The sequence below is a fragment of the Chaetodon auriga genome, chromosome 10 (assembly GCF_051107435.1).
Source record: "Chaetodon auriga isolate fChaAug3 chromosome 10, fChaAug3.hap1, whole genome shotgun sequence".
In the NCBI taxonomy this organism is placed as follows: Eukaryota; Metazoa; Chordata; class Actinopteri; order Chaetodontiformes; family Chaetodontidae; genus Chaetodon; species Chaetodon auriga.
Genome location: NC_135083.1, coordinates 1,558,406 through 1,581,477, shown reverse-complemented (window position 1 = coordinate 1,581,477; position 23,072 = coordinate 1,558,406). Strand labels below are relative to the sequence as shown.

Sequence of the window (23,072 nt, the reverse complement as noted above, 5' to 3'; positions counted from 1 at the left end):
GGTCACATGGTCACAGACAGACAGACAGCCGTTCAAAGCAGATGTGGAAAAGTGGCAGTGAACATGTTTGTGCTGCTCTGATCCTCAAACATGAAGACAAACCTGTGACAGGTGGAAATGCTGCTCAGCTGTCTGAAGCAAAGTGAATATTCACAGAAAAAGATGGAAACGTGCTGATCGCCACTAAACGCTCACTTTGCCTCTTCAAGTCGAAATAAAGCGGATTTAAAGTGACCTCCATCAGATCTGTTTTTGCTGCATCATGAAGTTCACATTTTTTCTAAAACCGCTGCGGCCTGCACTTCTCTTTTCACTCAACCTAAAGAATAATTATCTGGACACGACCGTTGATGTTCACTCTTTGCTTCCTTTTCGTTGGTGGTTTGATGGTATTTTCAATCAGAATTGTTCCAGCATTTTATTTCACTTACTGTGTCTTGAAATAACTCATCTACACAGATTCATATACTCCTTCACCATCATATCTTCATCTTATTGTGGGGGCAGCTGAAGCTACAAGCTAACACTGAAAGTGGGAGTGCGATAGAGGAAGGAAATGTTAAAGCACCTTCAGTTTTGTGCTTGATCAGACTGTCACAGAGTGTGAGCAGTGCGGTGACGGAGGTCACTTGTTCTCCATCACAATGAACGCCTGCCGCGTCCTGTTCTTCTGCTTCTTCTCAGGTGAGAATCGGTCACCTGACTCTCCTCGGCGCTGCTGTGTCTGTTCATCCAAGTGAGGCGAGCCATGTGTTTATTCGGTGCTGTGTTCAGAGGTCGTTCTCTGACGTATTCTGTTTCCACTTCCTGCTGCAGCATTTCCACAATATGATCGAGTCTACTGTGATCAAATCTGACCCGATATGATTTCAACAAAATGTGCAAATCCTTTATTTGTTGTTGCTCATTTACAGTCGAACATTATAAAAAAGCAGTAGAAGTACCACTGCTGCAGCTGGAAGTACAACAGCTGCTGCGAACTGACGGCTGCTTCTGCATCAGAGTGTTGGATGAGCGTTCATCCACCTGCATCATTGTTCTCTGTTCATCTCCTCAGCAGCACTGTGTGGTGGAGACTCCGGGCTGGTCAGCGCAAAACTCAACATTTACTCAGTGACTAAAGGAGGAAATGGTACATTGAACTGCTACTTGTCTCTGTCTGGAGGCAGGAAGTTCTTCTGCAGGGACGAATGTGAGGCAGGAGACATCCTCATTAACACAGACGGCGTGGTCGCTCTCAGAGACAGATACAGCATCAACTACAGAAACGACTCTTCAGGAGGAGGAATTCTGTCTGTGACCATCACACACATGACCCAGTCTGACTCTGGGCGCTACAGGTGTGGTTTGGGCGGAGGTTCGGCTCCAGACTCATACAGTGACTTTGAGATCAGAGTTTCAGAAGGTGAGTTTCTGCTCAAACTGATAAATTTACTGCATTCAACATATTTGTTGATTTTTTTGAGGCATAAGAACAAATGAAATCAAGTGAAATTGTGGGAAGAATCTCATTTTATGGATGCTGTTTCACATCATTACCCCAGCAGTCAGGCTGTGGTTGAACTGGGCAGCTCCCAGTGGATCTGTGCGTATGTGAAGGAAATGTTGTGCCTCAAAGTAACTGCTGGTTTTTTCAACAGCACTGTTGGATGGAAACTCTGGATTTGTCCGTTCAGTCGCTGAAGGAGACAGTATGACGTTTGGATGCAGCGGCACCGTCTACGGGAAGCAGAAGTTTTTTTGTAGGGGTGAATGTAAGAAAGACGAGGACGTTCTGATTGAAACCGATGGAAACAGAGCTCAGAGCGGCAGATACAGCCTTGAATATAAGGAGGGATCTAAATTCGGACTGTATGTGACCATCAGAGAGGCCAGCAGGTCTGACACAGGACAGTACAGCTGTGGTTACGGCAGAGCTTTGTCTCCAGAGTCAAACAGGAAGTTCCCCATCATCGTCATCATAGATGGTGAGTTATGTCAGAAACTTTAGAGAAGAGGAGCTGAAATGAAACCTGATTCATTCACCATCAGACGTCAGTATTGATTCAGAATCTTTGTGTTTTCTTTGACGCTTCGACCTTCCAAACCAAACTGGACCGTTTCGTCACCACACGCCAGAAACAACGGCGAGTTTAAGCCCCAGCTCAGGAAGTTTCACGCCGCCATCAGTCCTGCCTGAAACCACCGAGCAGTTTCCGGGTACAGTTCACACTGTGAAACACAGCATCCAATAAGAATAAAAACAACGAGTTTACATTCATTTTAACAGTAAACATAAACTTTTTTTATTTTCTCTAAGTTGACATGATTCATCATTGATTGAAGATGCTGCACACGTCCTGTGTTTCTCATGATAAAAGATTCCTTTTTACATGTGAACTGAACACATAACAAGTCAAGAAACACAGAGACCAAAGCGGCTCCACCCTGCAGACGTGACCGAGAGAGAAGCATCACTATTGGTCGGTCAGTGTTGGAGTTTCCTCATTGGCTGTTGCCTTCACAGTCAAACGGTGTGAGCGTTAGACGTGTCCTGTAACTCCAGGTTATTGTACTGGTGAAGCCCTCTGAGGTCATTGCTTGTGGGTCCACACTCACACAGGACTGAAAGCTTTGAGTCGACGCCCACTGAGGGCCCCGCCTCAGTCTCACCTTGCATATAAGTTGATCTGAGACCGGCCAATCAGCTCCCGGCATCCAGCAACCACAATATAGCACACCGACCACACGTGGTCCAGCCGTGTGCTGCGTCTCTGGGTTTGAGCGAGTCTGCTTTTGTCTCCTCGCTGCATGTCCTCACTTTACCTGTGAGTCAGTAGTGCCAATATCAACAGTGATCAATAGTGATCAATAGTGATCAGCATCAAACGTGAGTGCTTGCATGAGAACAAACACAGCAGGAAGCAACATGTAAGCACAACTAGTGGTCAGAGACTCTGCAGGACTCCTTTAAGCTCCCAGTACAAGACCAAAGGATCCTTTTCTATTAGAACCGCATGTCTCTCTCTCTCTCTCTCTCTCTCTCTCTCTCTCTCTCTCTCTCTCTCTCTCTCTCTCCCCCCCCCCCCTCACTCTCTCTCTCCCTCTCCCCCTCCACACTCTGTCACTCTCTCTCTCGCTCTTCTTCTTTTCCAGCCCCCTCCTCTGCCTCTTGCCCACGTTTCTTCTGGTATCTGGTTGTATTTGTGCCCTTGGGTTTCGTACTGATGGCCGTTGTTCTGCTGCTCATCATATGGAAGACCAGGAGGACCCCGAGGAGCACCAGAGGAGGTGCAGACGGCGTACACATGAAGGTGACTTTCTTTAGCTTGTTTTGTCTTTGTCTCTTTGTGTCTTTCTCTGTTTACGTGTGTTTCAACTTTGGTCCAGACGAATCTCAACAGCTGTTGATTGGACTGAAATTTAGTACATTACAGACATTCATGACGCCAAATAACTTTGGTGACTGTCCGATCATCTTAATCTGTCGTTCATGGACTGATACCTGCAGAAGTCTGACAGTCGGCCTCAGCTGTACTCTGTGGTGGTAATTAGTCGTTAGCATGTTAGCATTTTGGTAGCTGCGGCTGCCTCCGTCGTCTTCAGTGTCAGAGGTGCTGTCGAGCCGTCTGGTTTGGCTTTCAGGGTTGATGAAAGTTCAACTTTTTCAGCTTCCCTGGTCAAATGTGGCCACAACCACAGAAACTACAGAGAGGGAAACGATACAGGAGCTCGTTTACTTGAATGATTCTCCACAGACAGATCCGTGGAGACGGCCTGCGAGCAGCCTCAGATTAAACAAGGTTTACGAATCAGCAGAACTTTCTATATTCATAGCTGAACATTTCCTCTTTCGGAGGCCACATCCTGCTCTGCTGAGCTGCCTGATGAGATCATATTGGTGGGCAGCAGCAGCCTTAGATTTGTTTGCACCGAAATTATAGGTTTGACTTCTTTTATGCAGCTTCTTCAGGTGAGATCTGTCTTTGATGGATTTGTTCTTCTCGCTCTAAAAGTGCAGTTTGAATAAAGTTTTTTTTTAGACTTCTGTCCATTTGAACTGACTGTGTTTCAGGTTTGACGTCATTGTTTGATTTTCAGGCATCTTTCACTCCACCAGCGTCCACATGTGAAGACTCCATCTACCAGAACATCCAGTGAAGCAGAGGATCAGGACCCAGTCTGCTGAATCTGGACTTTGTTTTTATTGTGCAGCTGTAATGTTTTCCATTTTATTCCTGTTTTGTCAGACATTATTTTAACATGATATTTTCTTCTCACTCTGCTTTTCTTCTAAACTTTTTGACCAGTCGTTCAATAAGACTCACGTTGTGATGAAAGCAAACAGAAGTCAGATTTGTTAATGTTATCTTGGTGAAATTACTTCATCGTATTTGTCATACTTCATTCAGATTGTGTTCTTGTGGTCAGATTTCTGTTGAGTTTCCTCAAATGTGAAACAGCGCCCTCTGGGCTCTGAACGGTGTAAATGTCGGTCAATCTGTCTGGTGATCGATGTGCTCTTAGATTACAGACCGAACAAGACCTCATCGTTTCTCCAGGATCACTAATCTCCTGCTGCGGCTGACTGTATGATCGTGGGCTGCGTTACCTTCAGGAGGTCCGATCGATGCTTGTTGCATTTTAGGAGTGATTATCTTTAATAAATATCTCCACCTGAATCTTTGCTTTTCTCCACTGTGAGATGTGTGTGTTGGTTCGTGTGTGTACTCGCACATGAAATTAAACCTGATTGTTTGATTGTGACGCGTGAATCAATGTGAGCAGCACAACAGAAACAGGACCCAAACACAGACGCTGGAGGCTGATCTGGTGCGGATCAATAATTTCTTCACAAAAACAGGATGTAAGGCTAACAGGACCGTGAGGCAGCAGGTGACAGGTGACAGGTGACAGGTGACACGCTTGAAGGTTCAGGCTTGAAAGCCACAGCGTGAAACCACAGAGCAACATTTCAACTTCTCCTTTTTTACAGATGTACTTTTGTTTTTGTTCATCCTCTGTTGAGGTTCTCAGCAGTTGACGTCCATGTAAGTAGCATTACTGCCACCTGCTGGACTGTAACGGCTTTACAGTGACACCTATTCACCACCCAAAGTGATCCCAGTTCATGCCCAGACCCAGCGGTCTGAGTTGGTGCTTTCGACCCACTTCCTGTAATCTCAACAGGTCCAACATCTGCAAGTTCTCCTCCAATAAACTTCCTGTCCTCATGTGGATCCTTAAAAATCTCCATGAATCTCTGCAAACATCAACACCAGATAAACAACTTTTACTCATTTGAACGACTCTTCTTCCCTCGTCTCCCACAGTTTCCAGCAGTTGTTGGTTGAAACAACTCCTGACTGAGACAGTAGATGTACTGACGAGCTAATGAGGGAATAAGGGACAGGTGAGCTGGTGTAGGTGGAGCGAGTAGGAGCTGATTGGCTGGTGAAAACACTGAGAGCGGAGCAGGGCTAACGAGGCCCGATGCAGGGCAGGTGTGGAGGAAACAGCAGGCTGTGGAAGGAGCACAGGGACATAGAAGAGAGCAAACAGACATCAAAACCCCAGAAGTCACAAACAGGTACAAATCTCAGTGTCAGGGCTGTTAAAGCCCGTCCTTTCCAGCCATGTGAACCTGAACCATGGAACCTGAACTCAGACCTGAACCCAAACCTGAACCTGCTCCTGCTTTCTGAAGACCTCTTCCTGTGTTCTGACCTGCCGCCTGTCCTGCCTTCTTCTATTTGCCTGACTGTTTTTCTGTCGTCACCCTCCAGACCGTTCCTGACCATCATCTTGGGCCTTTCTCAACATGCGTTCTTCTCTGTACTTGTGTTCTTGTGTACTTGAGAAACGTCATCAGTCTGAGCCCAAGTACTGTTCCAATTAACAAGTCCGCATCTCGCCAAGTACAGTCAAATACCCGGATGTGTTCTTGCCCCTCCCATTTTATCGAGGATGCATCGGGTGGTGACTTGTGTGGACTTGGGGCAGCCACGTATCCCAGAATGCATTTCGTAGCAACGATCGCGGAGGAGAGGACTCACAACTGTAAAGTTACAAGTTTCGAAATACTACTGTTTTAGTAGTACGGAATGTGGTTTTAAGATTATTTTATGTGAGAAAGTGGATGTTAAAACTTCAAATCTGTGGTCGATTCATCACGATAACGCGTAGTTTAAAATTTGCTCCAAAGTTTTCGGAGATAACCGGCAGACGAGCTGCGATGGTGACGTCATCAAGTACGCTGCCGTCCCTATTGCAGAATGACCGTCCTGCGTCCTCCCGTCCTGGAGAGACTGTACTCCCAGGTCGAACTTGCTAAGTCCGAACTGCCAAGTTCGTAAGTCCGAACTTGGCGTACTTGGTATTGAGAAACGACCCTTTAATTTCCCCTCATCCTGCCTGCCTCCCCTGTCAGACTGTTACAGTGAATATATATTAGAGTATGATATAACTAAGAATAGAAACAAAGAATAACAGCAGAGAGACAGAGCTGTAAACTATGTACCAGTGAGCATCACTGACGAGGTAAACTGTCCATAGAGTCACATTCATGTGGGGTCATAAACCAACACGCCGCTCAGCAGCAGCCAAGTCTGTTTGCTTTCAGTAATCGACCCCAAACGTTAACAGATTTGCAGTTTGAGCGACTCCTCCAGATGAAGACAGAGCAGCACGTCCCTGAGCCACTTCTTAGAAGATGGAGGGGAAGTAGGTTTCCAGTCCGTCCAAACAACCTTTTAGCTGTAACCTCACAAAACACTAAGGCCTGCTGGATCAACCCAAAAGATCAAGTCATTTCCCAGGGATTCGTAACTGCAGGAAAGGCCCGAGGCGATGAGTCCGGGTCCCCTCACCTGATTTCCATTTGTCGTTACCAGCTGTAAGTGATGGAGGGATCCTCCTGAGTCTGGTCTTAGATGTGATGCTTGGCCTTAAAGTGTGCAGGCTGAGACGTCAGTCCGCCTCTGTGAGTCACCTGAGGGACGCCTGATTCTGAGATATCAGTTGTTCATGGATTAGTCATAGTTTGTGATGGCGTTGCACCGGACTGCTTTGTATTCAGAGGATCCTTCTGTTCGATCTATTAGATCTTGTACTCTTACCTTCAAGTGGAGCACCACAGGGAACTATTCAGCCCCTCTTTATCTCACTCTATACTTTCATCATTTTTCTTGTGGTGGTTTCATGTCTCTTGTTCCAACTCCAACCCGGGTCTTACTTATCTTCAGTCTATATTTGTCTGCAGGTTTTCCTTTACCAACACAGGCTGGACTTCAGTAGCTTTACGTGTAGCTGCATGCATCATAGCATATCGTGTCAAAGTAGAGCTCTCCTGGCTCTCCCATCCTTCACTTCTTAACTGAACTCATGTCAGCTCCAAGAACACACAGAAGGGCACATGGAAAGAGGAATTACTATTTTTGATGCGTTGGCCAACACTGAGTCCACTAAATGTCCACTTCTCCCTGTGAGGTGCAGCTTGAAGAGAAAGTAATCTGAATGTTCCTGTTTCCTCTTTTCACCCTCGAAATATGACTCAGTCATACTTACAGTAACTGTGATATGACGACATGCAGTGTTTTATCTGGAATTTCACACCTGTGCTTCCACAGCCCCTCCTTTACTGCTGACTCATCATTGTGCTGATTTTAATAACCAGGCTCCAGTTTGGCTGGTGGGTCGTTTTTATTTCATTTTAGTTCAGACTGAAATGTTTAAATAACTACTGGACCGAATGTCATCCTCTGGTCTGCAGCGGATCCTCTGACTCCTCCTGACAATCCTCTGACTCAGTGTTTTTCATGTAAAGCAGCGGCGGCAGGAAAGGTTAGCATTGGCAGTGATTCAGAGCAGCTAACGGTGAGGCTGACAGGTGAAATTCACCTGGATCACACGCTGCATCCTTAAACCGCTCATGCTGAGGGACGGCGGCCTTGATATCATCAGTGAAGTCATGCCCAGTGATGCTAAATGTGCACCTTTTATGCTCTTTATATGTAGCTTTAGCTCAGCTTTCTGTGACTGCAGGCCAGTGAAAAAACAAGACACAGCTGTATTATGATGAGGAGAAAGTGTCCTGATACAGACAGACAGGACTAACGTCCTCCGTTTGGTCAAACACATCCTGATGAGCTGTGACACACATGAACGATTCATGAGGAAGAAGGAAATGAAGAAAATTCAGACGATCCTGCCTCCAACGCAATGAAACACAGTCTGAATCCAGCACAGGACGATCACTCTGAAAAGTCATTATTGAACACTTTGACAGTAATCAGATTTATGTAAACTGGGATCATGGTCGAGGACGTCACGCAGGGATGTTTTCTGTCTCCGGCTGAGAGAAGCAGAGTCTGGTTGGTCAAAATGAAACTGACCAAACATCAGGATTATTTTTAACTGCTTGCTGTTACTTGACTCAAAGTGAAGCAGACGTCTGAGGCAGAGTTCACGCTCTTTACTGCTGAATGCTGGAGTGATGGAGGGCTGCTTATCCTGAACACTGATGACACACTTTATTTAAAGTCTGGACATCTTTAAGTCCTTCACAGTATGTTAGTGACTTGACTTCTGGCTCCCAGACAGGCCAAGCTCAAACTGTTAGACCTCGAACACACAAGGGTCGTGACTGTGAACACCACTGACAGACACCTGCAGAGCCTGTAGAAATCAATGCACGCAGGCTTTACAGACGAGCCATCCATCCTTCTAAAGGCAACTTCATGTTCATACACTTTTGTATTTAATGTACATATTTATTATAGTTGATTTTTATTTCCTATTCCTCTTTATTGTCCATTTGCTCTTTTCTTTAGTCTTTATTCTTGCTATTCTTGCTGTCTGTAACAACATCATTTTCCCAGGGTGGGATCAATAAGGTTATATCTTATCTTATCTTATCTTATCTTATCTTATCTTGAGGCTCCGTGTGTCATTTTTCTGTGATTTTCTCTTCTGAAATATCAACATTAAAGTCAGACTTAAAAATCAGGACAAGTCATAAAACTGATAAAGACGTGTTAAGTCTGATATCTGAGGCTCTGCAGGACCCCGAACACAACACGAGGCTAAAGGTCAAGTCAGGTGCCATGAAGTCCAGCCCACAGGGCAGCACAGGCTGGCTGGGTCCTGGTCCTGGGTGTGAGACAGTTATAAAGGCTGCTTCATCAGAGCAGCACAGAGAGGAAGGAGTGAAGTGACGCAGCTCTGAAGGATTCATCTCCATCAGCACGACATCCAGAATGAACGTCCACCTTGTTGTGTTCCTCTGCTTCTTCTCAGGTGAGAGCTGAACGCCTGTTTTTAACTGCTTCTTAATATTCATCTTGAATTCCACAAATGTTGAATTTATTATTATTTTGTATGTAAAGCGGCAGAAGCCTTTTACAAATATGGTCTAAAGGAGAGGAGGAAGATTTCAGGCTGTTCATCATCCTCAGTAAATCTGATTGAGGATGAACTGAATGAAGAATCTGACACAGCTCAGTGCGTCATAGACTGAACTCAGACAAACGATTTGGCCTCTGGTGTTGGAAACTTTATGGACAAAGGATGGACATGCTCAGATTAACCAGATTAAAGCAACAAGTCATAATTAGACTGAGAGTTTGACCAGAAACATGCTGAGCACAGTCAAAAGTACAGACTAGATCAAGGAATCGGGTCACTCTGGTTGTGGATGTGGACCTTTGAATCTCCCAGTGGTTCAAACGTCTCATCGTCTGAAAGTCGTCTTTTGATTCGGGACACGAGAGAAGCTCAGAAGAGATGAAGCTGCCAACAGCAGGAGGTGAACAGAACGCAGAGCTTCAGGGAAAGAATCTGGATCATCGGAGGAAACAGATGATGGACAGAAAAAGGATTATTGGTGATACACCTTAAACTCCACCCATTAAAAACCAATTAGGTTTTGTATTTTAGTATGAAACGACTGGCAGGCTCAGGCTTTGTGCCTTCGAGCAGCAGACCGTGTTGGACAGCCTGTTGTGTAAACTGACCGACTTTTCTAATTACCAGCTAATTTTATATAAAAACATGCAATCAGACTAAAAGGTGCGACGCTTTGCAGCAGCGGAGATCACCCAGTGCTGCACGAAGGATTACAACTACCTCCACCTCCACCTGCTGCTGCATTAAAATACTGCCGACATGTTAATGCATCGGAATAAAACCAATCAGTATAATAACATTTCGGCATAATGAGCAGTTTTACTTTGACACCGTTTTGCACATTTTACTGCTGAAACGAGGCACTTTGGGAGGTTCGACTGCAGGACTTTTACCTGTGCAGCTCTTCTTCCACCTGTGGCCTCCACCTGAGTGAAGGATGTGAATATTTCACGCTGTGATGTGTTTTCATCTTTTCAGGAGCCCTGTGCGCTTTCCCCGTCTTCACAAAAACTGAAGGAGAAAGCTTCTCCTTTGGCTGCTCCTTTAATTCGCTTCAAGGCAACAAGTTCTTCTCAAAGACGGGGTGGTGGAGGAAAGAAGATGTTCTGGTGGAAAGCAGCGGCGTGAGCGCTCAGAGCGGCAGATACGGCATCTCATACGACACCGACTTCAACATCTTCTACGTGAGCATTTCACGGCTCAGCACGTCTGACTCCGGCTGGTACAGGTGTGGGCTGGGAAACACCTCCCACTCAAAGTCACAGCGCCAGTTCGAACTCAGAGTGACGGACGGTGAGTTTCTGCGGACACTCGTGAAAACGTTTCTGCACATTTTACTACTAATAATGAGAATAATGCTAAAAAAAGGATTAACATTATTAAGCAGCATTAAATGCAGGGAAAGGAGTGCACAGTTAAAACCACAATTAACACACTAAAATACACTTAAAAACTGCCTAAAAATCCAATTATAACCATAACGACAGCAACTATTAGAACTCCCATAAGCAGCTCCACCTCCTGCATCAACAGAGGAAAATGATGAAAACACGACTGAACAGTGAAGTTCTCACATGAGCTTGTCGACCTTCTCGAGGCGGCATCAAAGTTTGTCCTTTATTGTAAAACACACCTGAGGACAGACAGGTGAGGCGGCAGAGAGGACGGCAGCGCCTTGTGCAACTGGACTTTATTAAAAAGCTTATTGAAAAGGCTTCTTTCATCCGTGACGTTTCTGAGGGAAGAGTCAGAGAGCAAAGATTGAAATGAGTGAGTCATGTTTCACAGAAAGAGGAAACCAAAAGGAGAGTCAGAGGATTTGTGCGTTTCTGGAGAAACTGCTCGTGTTTTTAATCTGGGTGTTGTCCAAATAATGGAAAGACTTCCTCTTTCACATCATCAAGTACGAGATGAAAGGAAGACGTCACGTGATGAGCTTCAGAAAAGACGAAGAAATCTCAAAGAATCACACCAAATCACACATTTTCACTTTGCAGACGCTTTTATTGAAGTGCAGTCGTGATTCAGTGCGCTGAGCACAGAGAAGAGGCTGAACTGCGCAGTGAAACTCTCCGTTGAAGTTTTCTCAGGTTTGAAATCATGACGTACAGAAGGTGCGCTGACCTCACCTGTTCGTCCTCTCAACAGCTTTGTGTGAAGCAAACGCGACTCTGGACAGTCCGGGAGTGACCGTTTGCACTGAAGCTGAAGGTGGAAGTGTCCGGATCAGATGCTCCATGTCTTCAGCTGAACTCTTCAGCCTGTTCTTCTGCAAAGACGAATGTAAGAAACCAGATGTTCTCATTGAAACCAGCGGCTTCAGCGCTCAGAGGGGCCGATACCGGATCGACTACGAGAGGAACGGAGTGTTTCACGTGACCATCGCAAACCTGACCAAGGCCGACTCGGGTCTGTTCAGGTGTGGAGTCAACATGCCTTCCTCACCAAACCCGTGCCAGGCGCTTGAGATCAGAGTGACGGATGGTGAGTTTCTGCTTAGACTGTGTGTCTGTAGGTCATTCTGTGTGTCAGCCTCTGATTGGTCCTGTTTGTCTTCAAAGCTCCAACAGCTTCAGAACCAAACTCCACTCTCCTGCCTTTCACATCAGCCTTCAAACCAACAACACACAGTTCGTCCCGTTCAGGAAGCTGCACACCTGCCACGGCTTTCCCACCAATCACCACTCTGTCTACAGCTGCAGGTACAGCTCAAACACAGACGGTTTATCACCCAGATCAGTTCTGCTTAAAGATCAATGTCCCGTAAACCGTTTGACACGCAGACAGACAGAGACAGACAACATGAAACATAAGAAATGCACTTTAAACCTCATCAGGATGACAGCGACTGAACAAAGGCCACGTTCCTCAGTCATGTGACTAAAAGCTAGTTCATAATATCAAGTGGCTAACAGCTAATTCTCTTTTAAAGAAGCATGTATCCAGAGTAACTGTAATAATAATAATAATAATAATAATAATAATAATAATAATAGCACAACAAGTCAGAAAGGAAAAAGCAGTCAGGGAGCTGCAGCAGGAAGGTGTAAAAATAACTAATACTTCATAACTTTGATTTCCTGATTAGGTCACACTTTTAATTTGACCAGTATTTTTTTTTTTTTTTTTTAACCACATACCTGGAAAACAGATGGCGGTCCCATCAGCCTCAGCTGTGCTTTGTGTACCGCTAATAAGCTAATTAGCATGCTATATATTTTATGTAAGCGTTGTTGTTGTTGTTGTTGTTGTTGTTGTTGTTGTTTGTGTTTCTGTGGTGTTTGATGCCCACCTGAGGATTTCTCTGAATTATCGAATTGTTGGGTCTGACTGTTTCGTTGTGTTTCTCAGTTCCAAACATCATCTTGAAGCAGACGGATGAAAGAGCTGCAGGTAGTTACTCATCACAGTTACAGCACCAGCAACCGCAACACTTCTGTATTATTTGCTTCCATGATCCAAAAACTCATCACATTTCTGCACACGTCCAGTTTGTAGAGAAACGCTCTGAACTGTCAATGATGCTGCGGTCGCATTAGCTTTGTCTGACAGCACTGCACCATCTTGTTCATTCTCGGCTGTAATAGTTTGTAAGAAAGTGGAATTTCCCAAAAGCATCCGTCTGTCACGACATCCTGTGGAACACAGTGTTGCATGGGCAGCTCCGTCGTGGACCGTCCACCTGACCTGTCTCTGTGTCTGTCATCCAGGCTTCGTCTTTCCGCTGGTCTTATGTCTGACTGTCTTTGTTGTGCTGTTGCTCGTGATGCTGGTGGTCCTGTTCAAGAAGAGAATGAGGGACTCTTACGGTGTGTTTTTCTTCCATCATCATCTCTAAATAATGACTTCCAACAGAGAAACCAAATGTAAAACCTTCTGCTTCACACCTTTTGTCCTTTGTGTCCACAGGACCACACCCCACAGGACCATCCAGCAGTGAACACATCGAGGTGATTTTATGTCCCGCTTTCTTTCTGTTTGACACCGCTGCTAAAGCTACGCTAAAGTTAGATTTTTGTCACTGCAAATGCAAAATCAAGTAATTGGAAACAAGCAATTTTGTTGCCGTTGTGCTCTCAGCCACATGTTGTTAGCATGTTAGCATATTAGCATGTGAAGTTGCTTACTGTTGGCATGTCATCATGCTAATTTCAGCATGCTTGCATGGATGTGAAGGGACAAATTGAATGTATGACCCTTTTTTTTTTTTTGATGCTAGATGAGACATTTGGCGATATGTGACCACGGTGTTAGCTTGTAGCTTTGTGTTTTTAGCTTAGCTTTAACAGTATGTAGCTTCATTTTAGCATCAAAAATAGAATATCAGGCCCAGGCTACCAATACCTGTCAGGTGTGCTATCATTGCTTGATAAAGTAACTGTTCATTTCATTTTTTTCAGTGTGCCACAATCTGAGGTTCACTTCCCAAACGGACAGATTCGACCGACCAGCAGGCGTCAGCACCTGCTCTGTACGCACAAACAGCATTACTAACATGTTTTTCTTCACTGGTTCACATCCACACACTTTGCTTTCAACACAATTACAATCCACATCATCTGTAAACGTGCCTTTGTTCACTTCAGTGACGACCATCCGGCTGTACCCTGATTTTAATGTGACGGTTGAACAGTGTGACATTCATTTTTTAATCATGCTTGGTAAGCTCGGAGCGTCTGATGGAAACATGGCCGCTGTCAGAACTTCAAGTCCTTAAAGGGACAGTTAAGCTGATAAATGTGCCATCATGGACTCACCGTCGTTTCAGCCTTCAAACACAGTGTGATGGTGGTTCCAGTCTGTTTTTCTTCCACACAGAGAACAAACACCGACCGCAGCGAACAAGGTCGTCCTGCAGCGACGTGTCAGAAAAAAGATCTGTGGTCATTAAGCAAAGAGGAAAATTCACCAGTTGAATATTTTGCACGAGAGTCACTGCTGTTGGCGTATCTTCTTCATATCCACTCAGTTCTCATCAGTCTAATCATTTCTTTTTGTAACTATGGGTTTTATTTTTTGTGATTATTGATGTGTTTCGAAACAAAATGGTGATTAAACAGTGCGTGAGGTCAGAGGGAGGTTTGAGACCCAGCTCTCATGTCATGTGGTGTCATGTGACTGCGGCCTGTGGACCCACTGCTTCTGGGAGAAAATGTAAGTTAGGGAAACAATGGTTGACAGGAGTGGAGGTGAGGGGTGGTCTGAATCTCAGCCCACAGGAGGAGATCTGAACGCAGCATGAAGGAGAGCGCTCTCATAAGTTTGCTTCAGCTGCTCTGAGACCAGTTTATTGTGCACTGTCTGGTTCAATAAATCTACCACAGCAAGCTTCTGACTTCTGGTGATTACTGATGAATTACTGAAGAGTGTGGAAGAAGATCTGAGCTCACCTGGTCCAGGTGAGGTTCTTTTCTCCCACAGCAGGCTGCCTCACCGACATGGAAGGAGCCGACGTTGACGGTTTGGTGTTTCTAAGATGTTCCTCATCAGACCAGCAGGTGTCACAGCAGGCCACAGATTTCGACCCTCATCACACGACAGCAACGCCTCACAGCACAGCTCATTTCTAACATTTATCTACGAGTACATCTCAAATCCACCTCAACAAATGCTTCACAGAGGCTGAAAAATAAAACAGCTCATAAAATCATCAGCTTTTAAAAGAAAATAGATAAAAAAACAAGAAGACATAAAAGCAGAAAACAGACAAAAAACAAGAGAACAGATGAAAAGAAGCTGTGTTGAAGGGAGGCTGCTGTGGTAACGTGGGTGAACGTAAAATATCCGTCCGTAAATCATCAATCACGAGAGGTCAAACCATCCGGACTGAAGCTACGCAACAATCACATTTTTAACCCAAACCGTCATCCAAACCTAAATCTAACCAAGCAGCCTCGGTGCCTAAACTAAAGCGACCGCGTCACAGCGTTAACAACGTGAGGGCGAAGGTCTGGAGCCCCGCTGCTGGGACTCAACAGGTATATCAAGCATTTCAGCTCTGATCTTCTCTGTCTTTCCTGAACTTAAGTCTTCAGTTTCTCTCTCTGTCTCCATGTTCTTCCTCATCTTTAGGCGTTCCTTCACAGTCTTTGTCCAGTGTTTTCAGCTCTTCCTGCACCTCCACAGCCCACCTCTCTTCTTCTCTCCGTGTGTGGACTTCACTGTCAGAACACTCTGTTGTTGTTCTCTGTCTGTATCCAGAGGTCTCAGACGGTCTGGATCAGGTCTGCTTAATGTCCAGACTAAACGTGGAGAAGCAGCTGTTGGTTTTTATGCTCCACGTATGCGAACAAACTCCCAGAAACCTCCAGGTCTGCTCACTTCTTTTGGATCAGGGCTCAACCTTTCTGTGTGTAACGGCCTTTCAGTGAGTTTTATTTGGGAATATTTATTCCTCTTGAACTGTGCTGTGGTTTTCCTAAACAGAGTACTGTCACCCAGGACATCACCGTCTGTGTCCACTTTTTTAACTTACGTAACGTCGCGTACTTCACTTATGTAACTTATGTACTTACAGCATTTTAACCCAAACTGTGATCTTTTCATAAAACGAACCAAAATCAAACTGAACCGCAACCATCAGATGTTTCTGGACCAGCTCCATTTTGAACGCTGCACAGCACACTGGAGAGTCTGTTGTCGGCTACGCTCCAGCTTTTATTTTGTTTTACTCTTTTAAAATCCAGATGAAGGTTGTCTTCTAATCTTGGCCTCGTTCTTGTGCATCGCTTCAACTCCTTCGTCTTCCTTTGTCCTCCTCTGTGCTACAAAGAAGAAAGAGCTTCTCTGACTTCCTTTTGTTTTGGTTCAGTTCTCTCTTCCTCCTTCATTAACCCTCCTCCTCCTCTTCCTTCCCTCGTAGCTGATCTTCAGAGTCCCTGAGCTTGTTACTCTCTGGGCTGAACCATCTCATCTTTCCATTCAGTCCATTTCACGTCCTCTCTCTCTGCCTCGTCAGTGTGCTGCAGGATGGGCGCCGTTCCACTGAGTGGACATGGAAAGAGGACGGATTCACTGCCACTGTCCTCGTCTCTCTGTCTCTGACCGAACCACCACAAGGTGTGTTTGCTGCCACAGATGAACACTGAACAAAACATTCGACAGTAATGGCAAAGTATTCATGTTAAATGTGTTTTTAACAGAACGTCCAGCGGCTGCTCCTCTCTCGAGCCTCCAGCCCTCATGACAGCCTGATTTCACTGCTGTTGGAGTCTCAGCTGAAAATGTGAATTTGTGAAGGTTCAGGAGCAGGAATGTGATCAGGAAATTCAATGGCAGTTATTTCATTAGATCACCAAATTTATGGACAAATGTTCTATCTTAGTGGCATCTGAAGACAGACCAGGAGCTGCTCTGTGCTCACATCAAGAATCTGATGGATGATTTTAGTTCAGCTTTAAAGAAGCACCTGCACATTCAGTCAATGCTCGAGGACGATCGGAGAGAAAATACTGACAGAAGTTTGTTAATGTCAGTTTTTTGATCAGACAAAACTTATTAGAGGCCCCAACAGTTCAGAAGTTTTTGGAACTTAACTCAGTGCAGGATGTCCAGAAATGAAGCAGCAAACAGGGCTGATTTTATTACAAAAACACAAATAAAAGTCCTCCACACTGCTGCTTTAGCCCAATTCTTCTTTGTTTCCATGTGGACAAAAGATCTTCATCACCTGCAGGTCTCATGTGGTCGTCCTCGTGTCCGTGGTGAAGTCCTTTTCTGGAGCTCATGTTGTCCAGCAGAGACGGTATGAATGTAATTTCTGCTCCTCTTCAGTTTCATCAAACAGCCGCACTGACTCAAAGAAAGACAAGGGAATACTTCATACATTTCACTCCATTTTTATTTAATTTACTCAGAATTTTCACATCTTTCACGACTAAAAATGTCTGCACAAAGCTTTGTACACTACACCACTTTAGATTAAAGAATTAAATCCAATAATCCACAACATTCAATACTTAGTTCATGCATTTCTCAGTATTAATCTCTTTTTACAGCGGTGGACACCAGCAGCCATCTCTGAGGCTCCACCCACCCTGTGAAGCGTCCTGCTGCCGAGGAAAAACCAAACCAGGAAAAAACAAAATGTAACACTAACACGTTCAAATGGTGAAAAAGGTAAAGAAGAAAAATAAAAATGTGGTCGTACGGGAAGAATTCCTCAGAGAAGAGACCAGAAAATCCTAAAAAATGTGATGCATGGGTCAGGTGACCCCGTCCCCCTCAGTGGTCTCCAAAGGCATTCTGGGAAAGTGAGTTAGAAATGATGCACCTGTAAATGAAAAGGTGAGAGAGGAGTGAAGCTCACTGAAGGTCACGGAGCGATGACGTCTGACGGTCAGATAGAAAAGCAGGCTTTTCCCTTTAATGCACGTCGTGGGTGAATACTGAATGTGGGTCGATACAATCGTCCACCGTGTGAATCAGTCACTCATGATCATTTATGTCAATGTGTTTCTGCACCATAAATCTCTGTACAGTCGCTTCGATTCAGAGACACGAAGAGAAAAATCACCTGACGTCTCGACTTTTCCTCCGAATCTGCTGAAACTTTTCTTTTTATGTGATAAAGAGAAAGGTTCTGATCTCAAAGGTCGTCGTTCTGTCTACACCCAACATGATCTGTACGTTTCTGAACAACATTCACAAAGTCCAAAAATTAGCACAATTTCTCGCTCGAGCTAAAACCTTCTGTCTTCTTCTTCTGTCTTTGTCTCAGTTCGTGTCTCTCTGCGTCCCCTCGTGTCTTTTTCATGCTGCATTTACCGCTCGGACGACGAGATGGAACCTGTGACCTTCAGGTTCACAGAACGTCTCTCCACCTGCCGGTCCATCAGGGGACAGAGAGCTAAAGAGGCAGATCAGGATCCAGTGAAACCAAAAAAGGGACGTCCAACATCTGGTCCCTGAAAAGTCTGTTGTTCCACGTTCAGCCTTCAGACAGTCTCTCAGGTTCATTCACAGTTTTTTGGGATTATTCCTGACTTGTTTTTAAGATATTGCCGCTTGTCCGGGGTCAGTTCTGCCTTTTCGGGGTTATTCTCTGACATCTCCGCCGTCTCCTGATGCACTTTTTCTTCATCCTCAAACTCTGTTTACTTCCTCCTCTTCCTCCTCTTTGTCATTCTGCTTGTTCTCACCATCAAAGGCAGCAGATCTGTGTCACACACCGAAGTGTGCAAAGTTTTTAATCTCTCTCTTTTATCCAAATTCTTCCTCCTCTTCCTCCTCCTCCTCCTCCTCTCTGCCCTCGCCGTCCTCAGGTCAGACCGTGGTCACAGAGAGCAGAGGGTTGTAGATCTTCTTCCCGTCGGGCGACCTCGAGCCGTGAGCCAGCAGCTCCTGGATGGTGATCCAGTTGTCGAGGATGCGTCGGTTCCTCTTCTTCATGATCTTCTTCTGGCTCAGTAACAGGATGTTGTTGCTGGGTGAGTCCTGTCGGGGGTGAGGCGGCGCGATCTGGGATGATCGGGGGTCGGAAGCACCTCCTGCTGACGATGAGGAGTCCCTGGACATAGAACCAAAAACCAACGCTGATTTACACCTCAGTCCATATTAAAAAAACAAACACATCAAAACTCTGTGGTGGTTTTGCACATTTTAGTACGGAGCCCCTGAAAAGTCCTGAAAGATAGAAAGATACATATTTTTTTATCTCTCTGAACCTCTGAGGCTTCATATTTCAGCCCAGTAACTACAAATTACTGCCAGTCATATTTCAAAGTACACTGAGCTGAAGTACTGACACTGACTCAAATGACTTCCTGTAATGTGATAAACTACAAAAACTCCACGTAATCAAGCATTTTTTGCCAGTTTTGACAGAAACGAAGAAGATTATCTGCCCGTGCAGAGAGTGATTCATCTGTTTTGAATGTAAAATAATCAGTTTTAAGTAAATCTTTCTGTCTTTTCGTTCTTGTGCAGCAAACAGGAAACTCTCCTTTCTTACAAACTATTCAGATTACTTTGCTGAAAGTAATAAACTACTGGTCTGATGGAAGCAGGTTGAAACGTTCTTTGCAAACGTCTTTGGTTTCCTCTGTTGTGTTAAAGCAGGTTTGCAGCTGCGAGCAGCTTCCAGGCAGCCGTTTGTTCCCACCCGTCTCCTCCTGCTGCTCCGTTATGCAATCATGGCTTCATAATAGAGCTGTGAGCTGTGAGCTTTCAGAAATACTTTGAGTGCCTGAGGGAAACTGAGTCAGCCGGTGACCTTCTGTCAAACCCTCCTATGCAAATGTCGGTTTGATTTTCTGACAATAAAGCTTGTAAAAAGCCTTTCAGCAGTGACTGAGCTTCAGATTTCAAGCTGCAGCCTCAGAAGCGTCATGTCACTTAGTCAAGTCCAGTTTTCTCCTCAGTCTGAGCTCTGGCTCTTTACTCGCTCTCACAGGTTTGCACTGAGCTCACAGGTGATGGTGATGATGCTGATGAACACCTGTTCAGGGTTTAGGTCTCAGGTGAACACAGGCTCCACCTTTGTTTTAAAGAAGGTTCACTGTTCGTTTCTGTTTGACTGTTTCAGACTTTGGGATTTCAATAAACTAAGTCTGATCGTGATCAGGAGCGTTACTAACGAGGAGTTTGTCTTCGGGAGCTTTCGTGGATTTTCACACTGCGTGGTGTCTGATCAGCAGAGGGAGGTGAGAGGAGTAAACTCTGAGCTGGAGAGTGACGAACCACCAAGAGAACAATCATTTAAGAGCAATAAAAACACTCTAAACATGTCATGATGACCTCTGCCTAAAACATTCATATACTGCACATTTTCTCTACGTGTTCTCACAGTGGAGTGACTCCATGATTCGCTCTTTCAGGATGTCAGTCACTGTTTTCTGTGTCCTTCAGTCATTTTTCTTTTTAGACTTTGGGACAGAGCTGGACTTTGTCCCCTACCTGTCTCCTCTGAGGTAGTCCAGGCGGCTCTGCATCATGAACTCTCTTCTTCGTCGGTATTCTCTGGCTCTCAGCAGCTGCTGCTTCCTCTCCTCTTTGCTCCAGTATCGTCCCTGTTGGAGGACAGTTTGGAAGATGTTCATCTCTGGTTGAATGAGCACTTTGCCTGATTGATGTAATATCGTTCCAAATTAAGTCAAGAATATTAAGGACAAAGTTCGATTGTTTAGTGAGTGATACAGCTCTAAGTATCAGAGGTGAATATTTGAGATTTATTCTTAATTTATATATGAATATAACGTATGTAAGAGCAAAGTCTGAAAGTTAAGTGTGTTGTTGCACTGGGTGCTTTCTGTAAGTCATCCTGTGGGACTAACAGATAAAAAGAGCTGAGTGTGAGCTGAAGGTCAGATTGACTCCACAGTGATCAGGTTGTCTCATGTTTGGGTTATTTATTTTAAAGGAGTCTTTTTTTATTTTATTCTGGCATCTTTTTCATCGATTTTGTTTAAACTGAAATGATTTCCTTCAAAATATTATCCTCTACTCTCAATAAACCGTCAGTAAATTATAAATATGTTCTTTAACATTGTTGTCTGGGCTCAGTTATTTAAAACAGGACGTAGTTTGAGGTCGATGGTGCTCTACACCTGATCAGTACTTTGCTGGTTGACGGTTTTGGGCCTCTGGTCTCTTAATCTGCTCGTGAATCCTGAAATGGATCCTTGTCACGCTCGTCGTTTGCCGCCTTGGCTGCACAGACCTGTTTCATCTCACTGGCAGCGTCGTCGTCGGTCGTCATGCCGCTGCGTTCCTCTCTGATCTTCATGGCTCTGGCCTTCAGGAGACGATCCCTGACCGGCCGCTTGGCCACGTAGCGAGTGCCGTCGCTGCGGATCTTTACCTGGGATGGTTCATAGGGTTGAGATCAGCGTCATGAAGAAAGTGTTTCTGATATCAGTGAATATCACAGTTTGACCAAGCTCGGCTGGCTTGACTTCTCCTCGTTATCTACCTTCCACTCCATGCGCTGTGGCGAGGCCGTCGGTGACGAGTGTGTCAGCCCGAGCGGTAAAGCCAGTCCTAACCGCGAGGCTCTTGCGTGGTGGTCCTCCAGACCACAGGGGGCGCTGTTCACGCTCCTGGGGCTGGCTGGGCCGCTGCTGCCCGTGCCCATGCCTCTCTCCTCGCCCTCGGCCCTCGCTCTGTCTCTCACTCGGTCCAGAGGGTCCACCAGGCCCTCGGAGGGGAGGGTCATGCAGCTCTGGTAGCGCTCTAACGGCTTGCTGTGGCTGTGGTGTCTTCGGGTGAAGTAGGGACTGGACTCTGCACTTCCACCTCCGGGCCTGTCGGCGGCTCCACCTGCAGTGATAACAAAAATATAAAAGATTAAAATCACATTTAAATGTTCAATTTGGAGTTTTAATCACCTTCAAACACTGAGTTTGTCCTGGAGGTCTGATTTATGTTAGCCAATGGTTCCTCCCTCACATTTGAAACCAACACGTCCATGTTTATGTCTGCTAGCAGTCTTCTTCTATCCTGTCTTTGCTGTCATGCTTCCTGACTTGTCACTGCCACCAACTGTTGATCAGAGGAAAAAGCCTCCATTCATGACAAAAATCGACAGTTTCTGAGGTTAATACCAGTCACATCAGCCGTCACGTTGGTTGATTTGACCTGCAGAGCTAGCTAGCCACTGATGAGGTGTGTCCAGCTGAGGTAAAGTATCTTTAAACCTTCATTGACACGCTGATCAAAAAGTCCGGACAGACGCTCCTTTAACTTTAGCTCTGTGACTGACAGCAGCCTCATCATTGGGCTAATGACTGATCTCAGTTTGCACATAGCAGAGAGCATTTTCTGCAGAGTCTGCGTTTGCAGCGCTTGAACTGGAGAAGGATGCACGGTGTACCTGCTCTGGAGCCCCGCCCTCCATCAGCCACACCCCTTCTTGGAGAAGACCCCACCTCTCTGGTCAAAGACCTGATGATGGCAACAAACAGCAAAACGTCCAATATTTAACCGTAACACATAAACATCGATGCAGTTTTAGAAGGTTTAAGCTAACAGGATGTGTTACAGCAGAACCATCAAAGAGACCTGAACTTGGAGGGTGTAGAGGGGGTGGAGCTTGAGCCGTTTGCCACACTACCATTGGCTGTTTCGTACTTCCTGTAAGTGCTGGGGGAGAAGGAGCAGCTGAGGTTCGAGTGGCGTCTCTCTCTGTCTCGGTCCCGCCTGTGACGCCGCGGGGTGAGGGGGGAGTTCAGAGGGGGGAGGCGACCGAGGGGGAGCAGAGGAGGCGGAGACAACAGCCGTCTCCCTCCTTCGTCCTCCTCCTCCTGGAGAGGCGGGATCTGCTCTGTGCTGACCAGCGGCGTGCTGTGACAGCTCTCTCCTCCGGTGTTGTAGGCGCTGGTGCTGTCTTTGTCGTCCGATCGCTCTCGCTCCGGCAGCTCGTTGATGGCCGACAGCTCGTGGTGATGAGGGTCGTCATCATCATCGACATTATGGTTGTCCAGACCTACAAACAAGGCTGAAAAGATTAACGCCTGCAGAGTAAAAACATTTGGACACAGTTCAATCCCACTTTTATCCAGTCATTATCTTCATCGGCCCTTCTTCACTGTTTTGATTGTGTGATGTCACAGAGTGGGCGTGGTCATGAACACACAGGTTGATGCAGCTAGAGCTAAACGTGAGCCTCAAACGTATTCAAACGTGTTGCTGCATCAAATTCTAAATGAGGATTTTCACTGTTTTCAAATCTTCACACTCTGTGTCTGTTC

The 23,072-nt window shown here is 45.5% G+C and overlaps 3 protein-coding genes across 7 annotated transcripts in view; 2 read left to right on the top strand and 1 right to left on the bottom strand.

Moving 5' to 3' along the window:
* Positions 1–644: 644 nt before the first annotated feature.
* LOC143327012 (polymeric immunoglobulin receptor-like) lies at positions 645–4,648 on the top strand. The gene is made up of 6 exons (XM_076741127.1): positions 645–684; positions 1,058–1,405; positions 1,641–1,967; positions 2,119–2,199; positions 3,136–3,293; positions 4,081–4,648. Exons 1-6 carry the CDS (start codon positions 645–647, stop codon positions 4,138–4,140), a joined length of 1,014 nt encoding a protein of 337 aa, XP_076597242.1. The 3' UTR covers positions 4,141–4,648.
* A 4,525-nt stretch (positions 4,649–9,173) lies between these two features.
* Positions 9,174–14,712, top strand: LOC143327141 (polymeric immunoglobulin receptor-like). Its single transcript, XM_076741344.1, has 8 exons — positions 9,174–9,276; positions 10,363–10,677; positions 11,533–11,868; positions 11,946–12,086; positions 12,736–12,777; positions 13,095–13,193; positions 13,294–13,334; positions 13,785–14,712. The coding sequence occupies exons 1-8, from the start codon at positions 9,237–9,239 to the stop codon at positions 13,797–13,799; spliced, it is 1,029 nt and encodes a 342-aa protein (XP_076597459.1). The 5' UTR covers positions 9,174–9,236; the 3' UTR covers positions 13,800–14,712.
* A 2,495-nt stretch (positions 14,713–17,207) lies between these two features.
* Positions 17,208–23,072, bottom strand: part of LOC143327402 (PDZ domain-containing protein 4-like) — a 41,586-nt gene continuing 35,721 nt past the window's right edge. For all 5 annotated transcript variants that reach the window (XM_076741703.1, XM_076741707.1, XM_076741705.1 and 2 more), the window contains 6 exons: positions 22,384–22,807; positions 22,196–22,266; positions 21,296–21,642; positions 21,044–21,184; positions 20,281–20,393; positions 17,208–18,892 (listed from right to left, as the gene is read on the bottom strand). In XM_076741703.1, the coding sequence (XP_076597818.1) occupies positions 18,649–18,892; positions 20,281–20,393; positions 21,044–21,184; positions 21,296–21,642; positions 22,196–22,266; positions 22,384–22,807 (1,340 nt within the window). In that variant the 3' untranslated portion in view covers positions 17,208–18,648. The remainder of the gene's footprint in view (positions 18,893–20,280; positions 20,394–21,043; positions 21,185–21,295; positions 21,643–22,195; positions 22,267–22,383; positions 22,808–23,072) is intronic.

What these genes read in the sequence shown, in the direction of transcription:
- LOC143327141 (XM_076741344.1), top strand. Translation starts at nt 9,237, where the DNA reads ATGAACGTCCACCTTGTTGTGTTCCTCTGCTTCTTCTCAG. An exon ending in GTTCCTCTGCTTCTTCTCAG is followed by an intron (nt 9,277 to 10,362) that starts GTGAGAGCTGAA and finishes TCATCTTTTCAG; the next exon opens with GAGCCCTGTGCGCTTTCCCC. An exon ending in TGAGATCAGAGTGACGGATG is followed by an intron (nt 11,869 to 11,945) that starts GTGAGTTTCTGC and finishes TTGTCTTCAAAG; the next exon opens with CTCCAACAGCTTCAGAACCA.
- LOC143327012 (XM_076741127.1), top strand. Translation starts at nt 645, where the DNA reads ATGAACGCCTGCCGCGTCCTGTTCTTCTGCTTCTTCTCAG. An exon ending in CATCATCGTCATCATAGATG is followed by an intron (nt 1,968 to 2,118) that starts GTGAGTTATGTC and finishes ACCACACGCCAG; the next exon opens with AAACAACGGCGAGTTTAAGC. An exon ending in AACCACCGAGCAGTTTCCGG is followed by an intron (nt 2,200 to 3,135) that starts GTACAGTTCACA and finishes CTTCTTTTCCAG; the next exon opens with CCCCCTCCTCTGCCTCTTGC.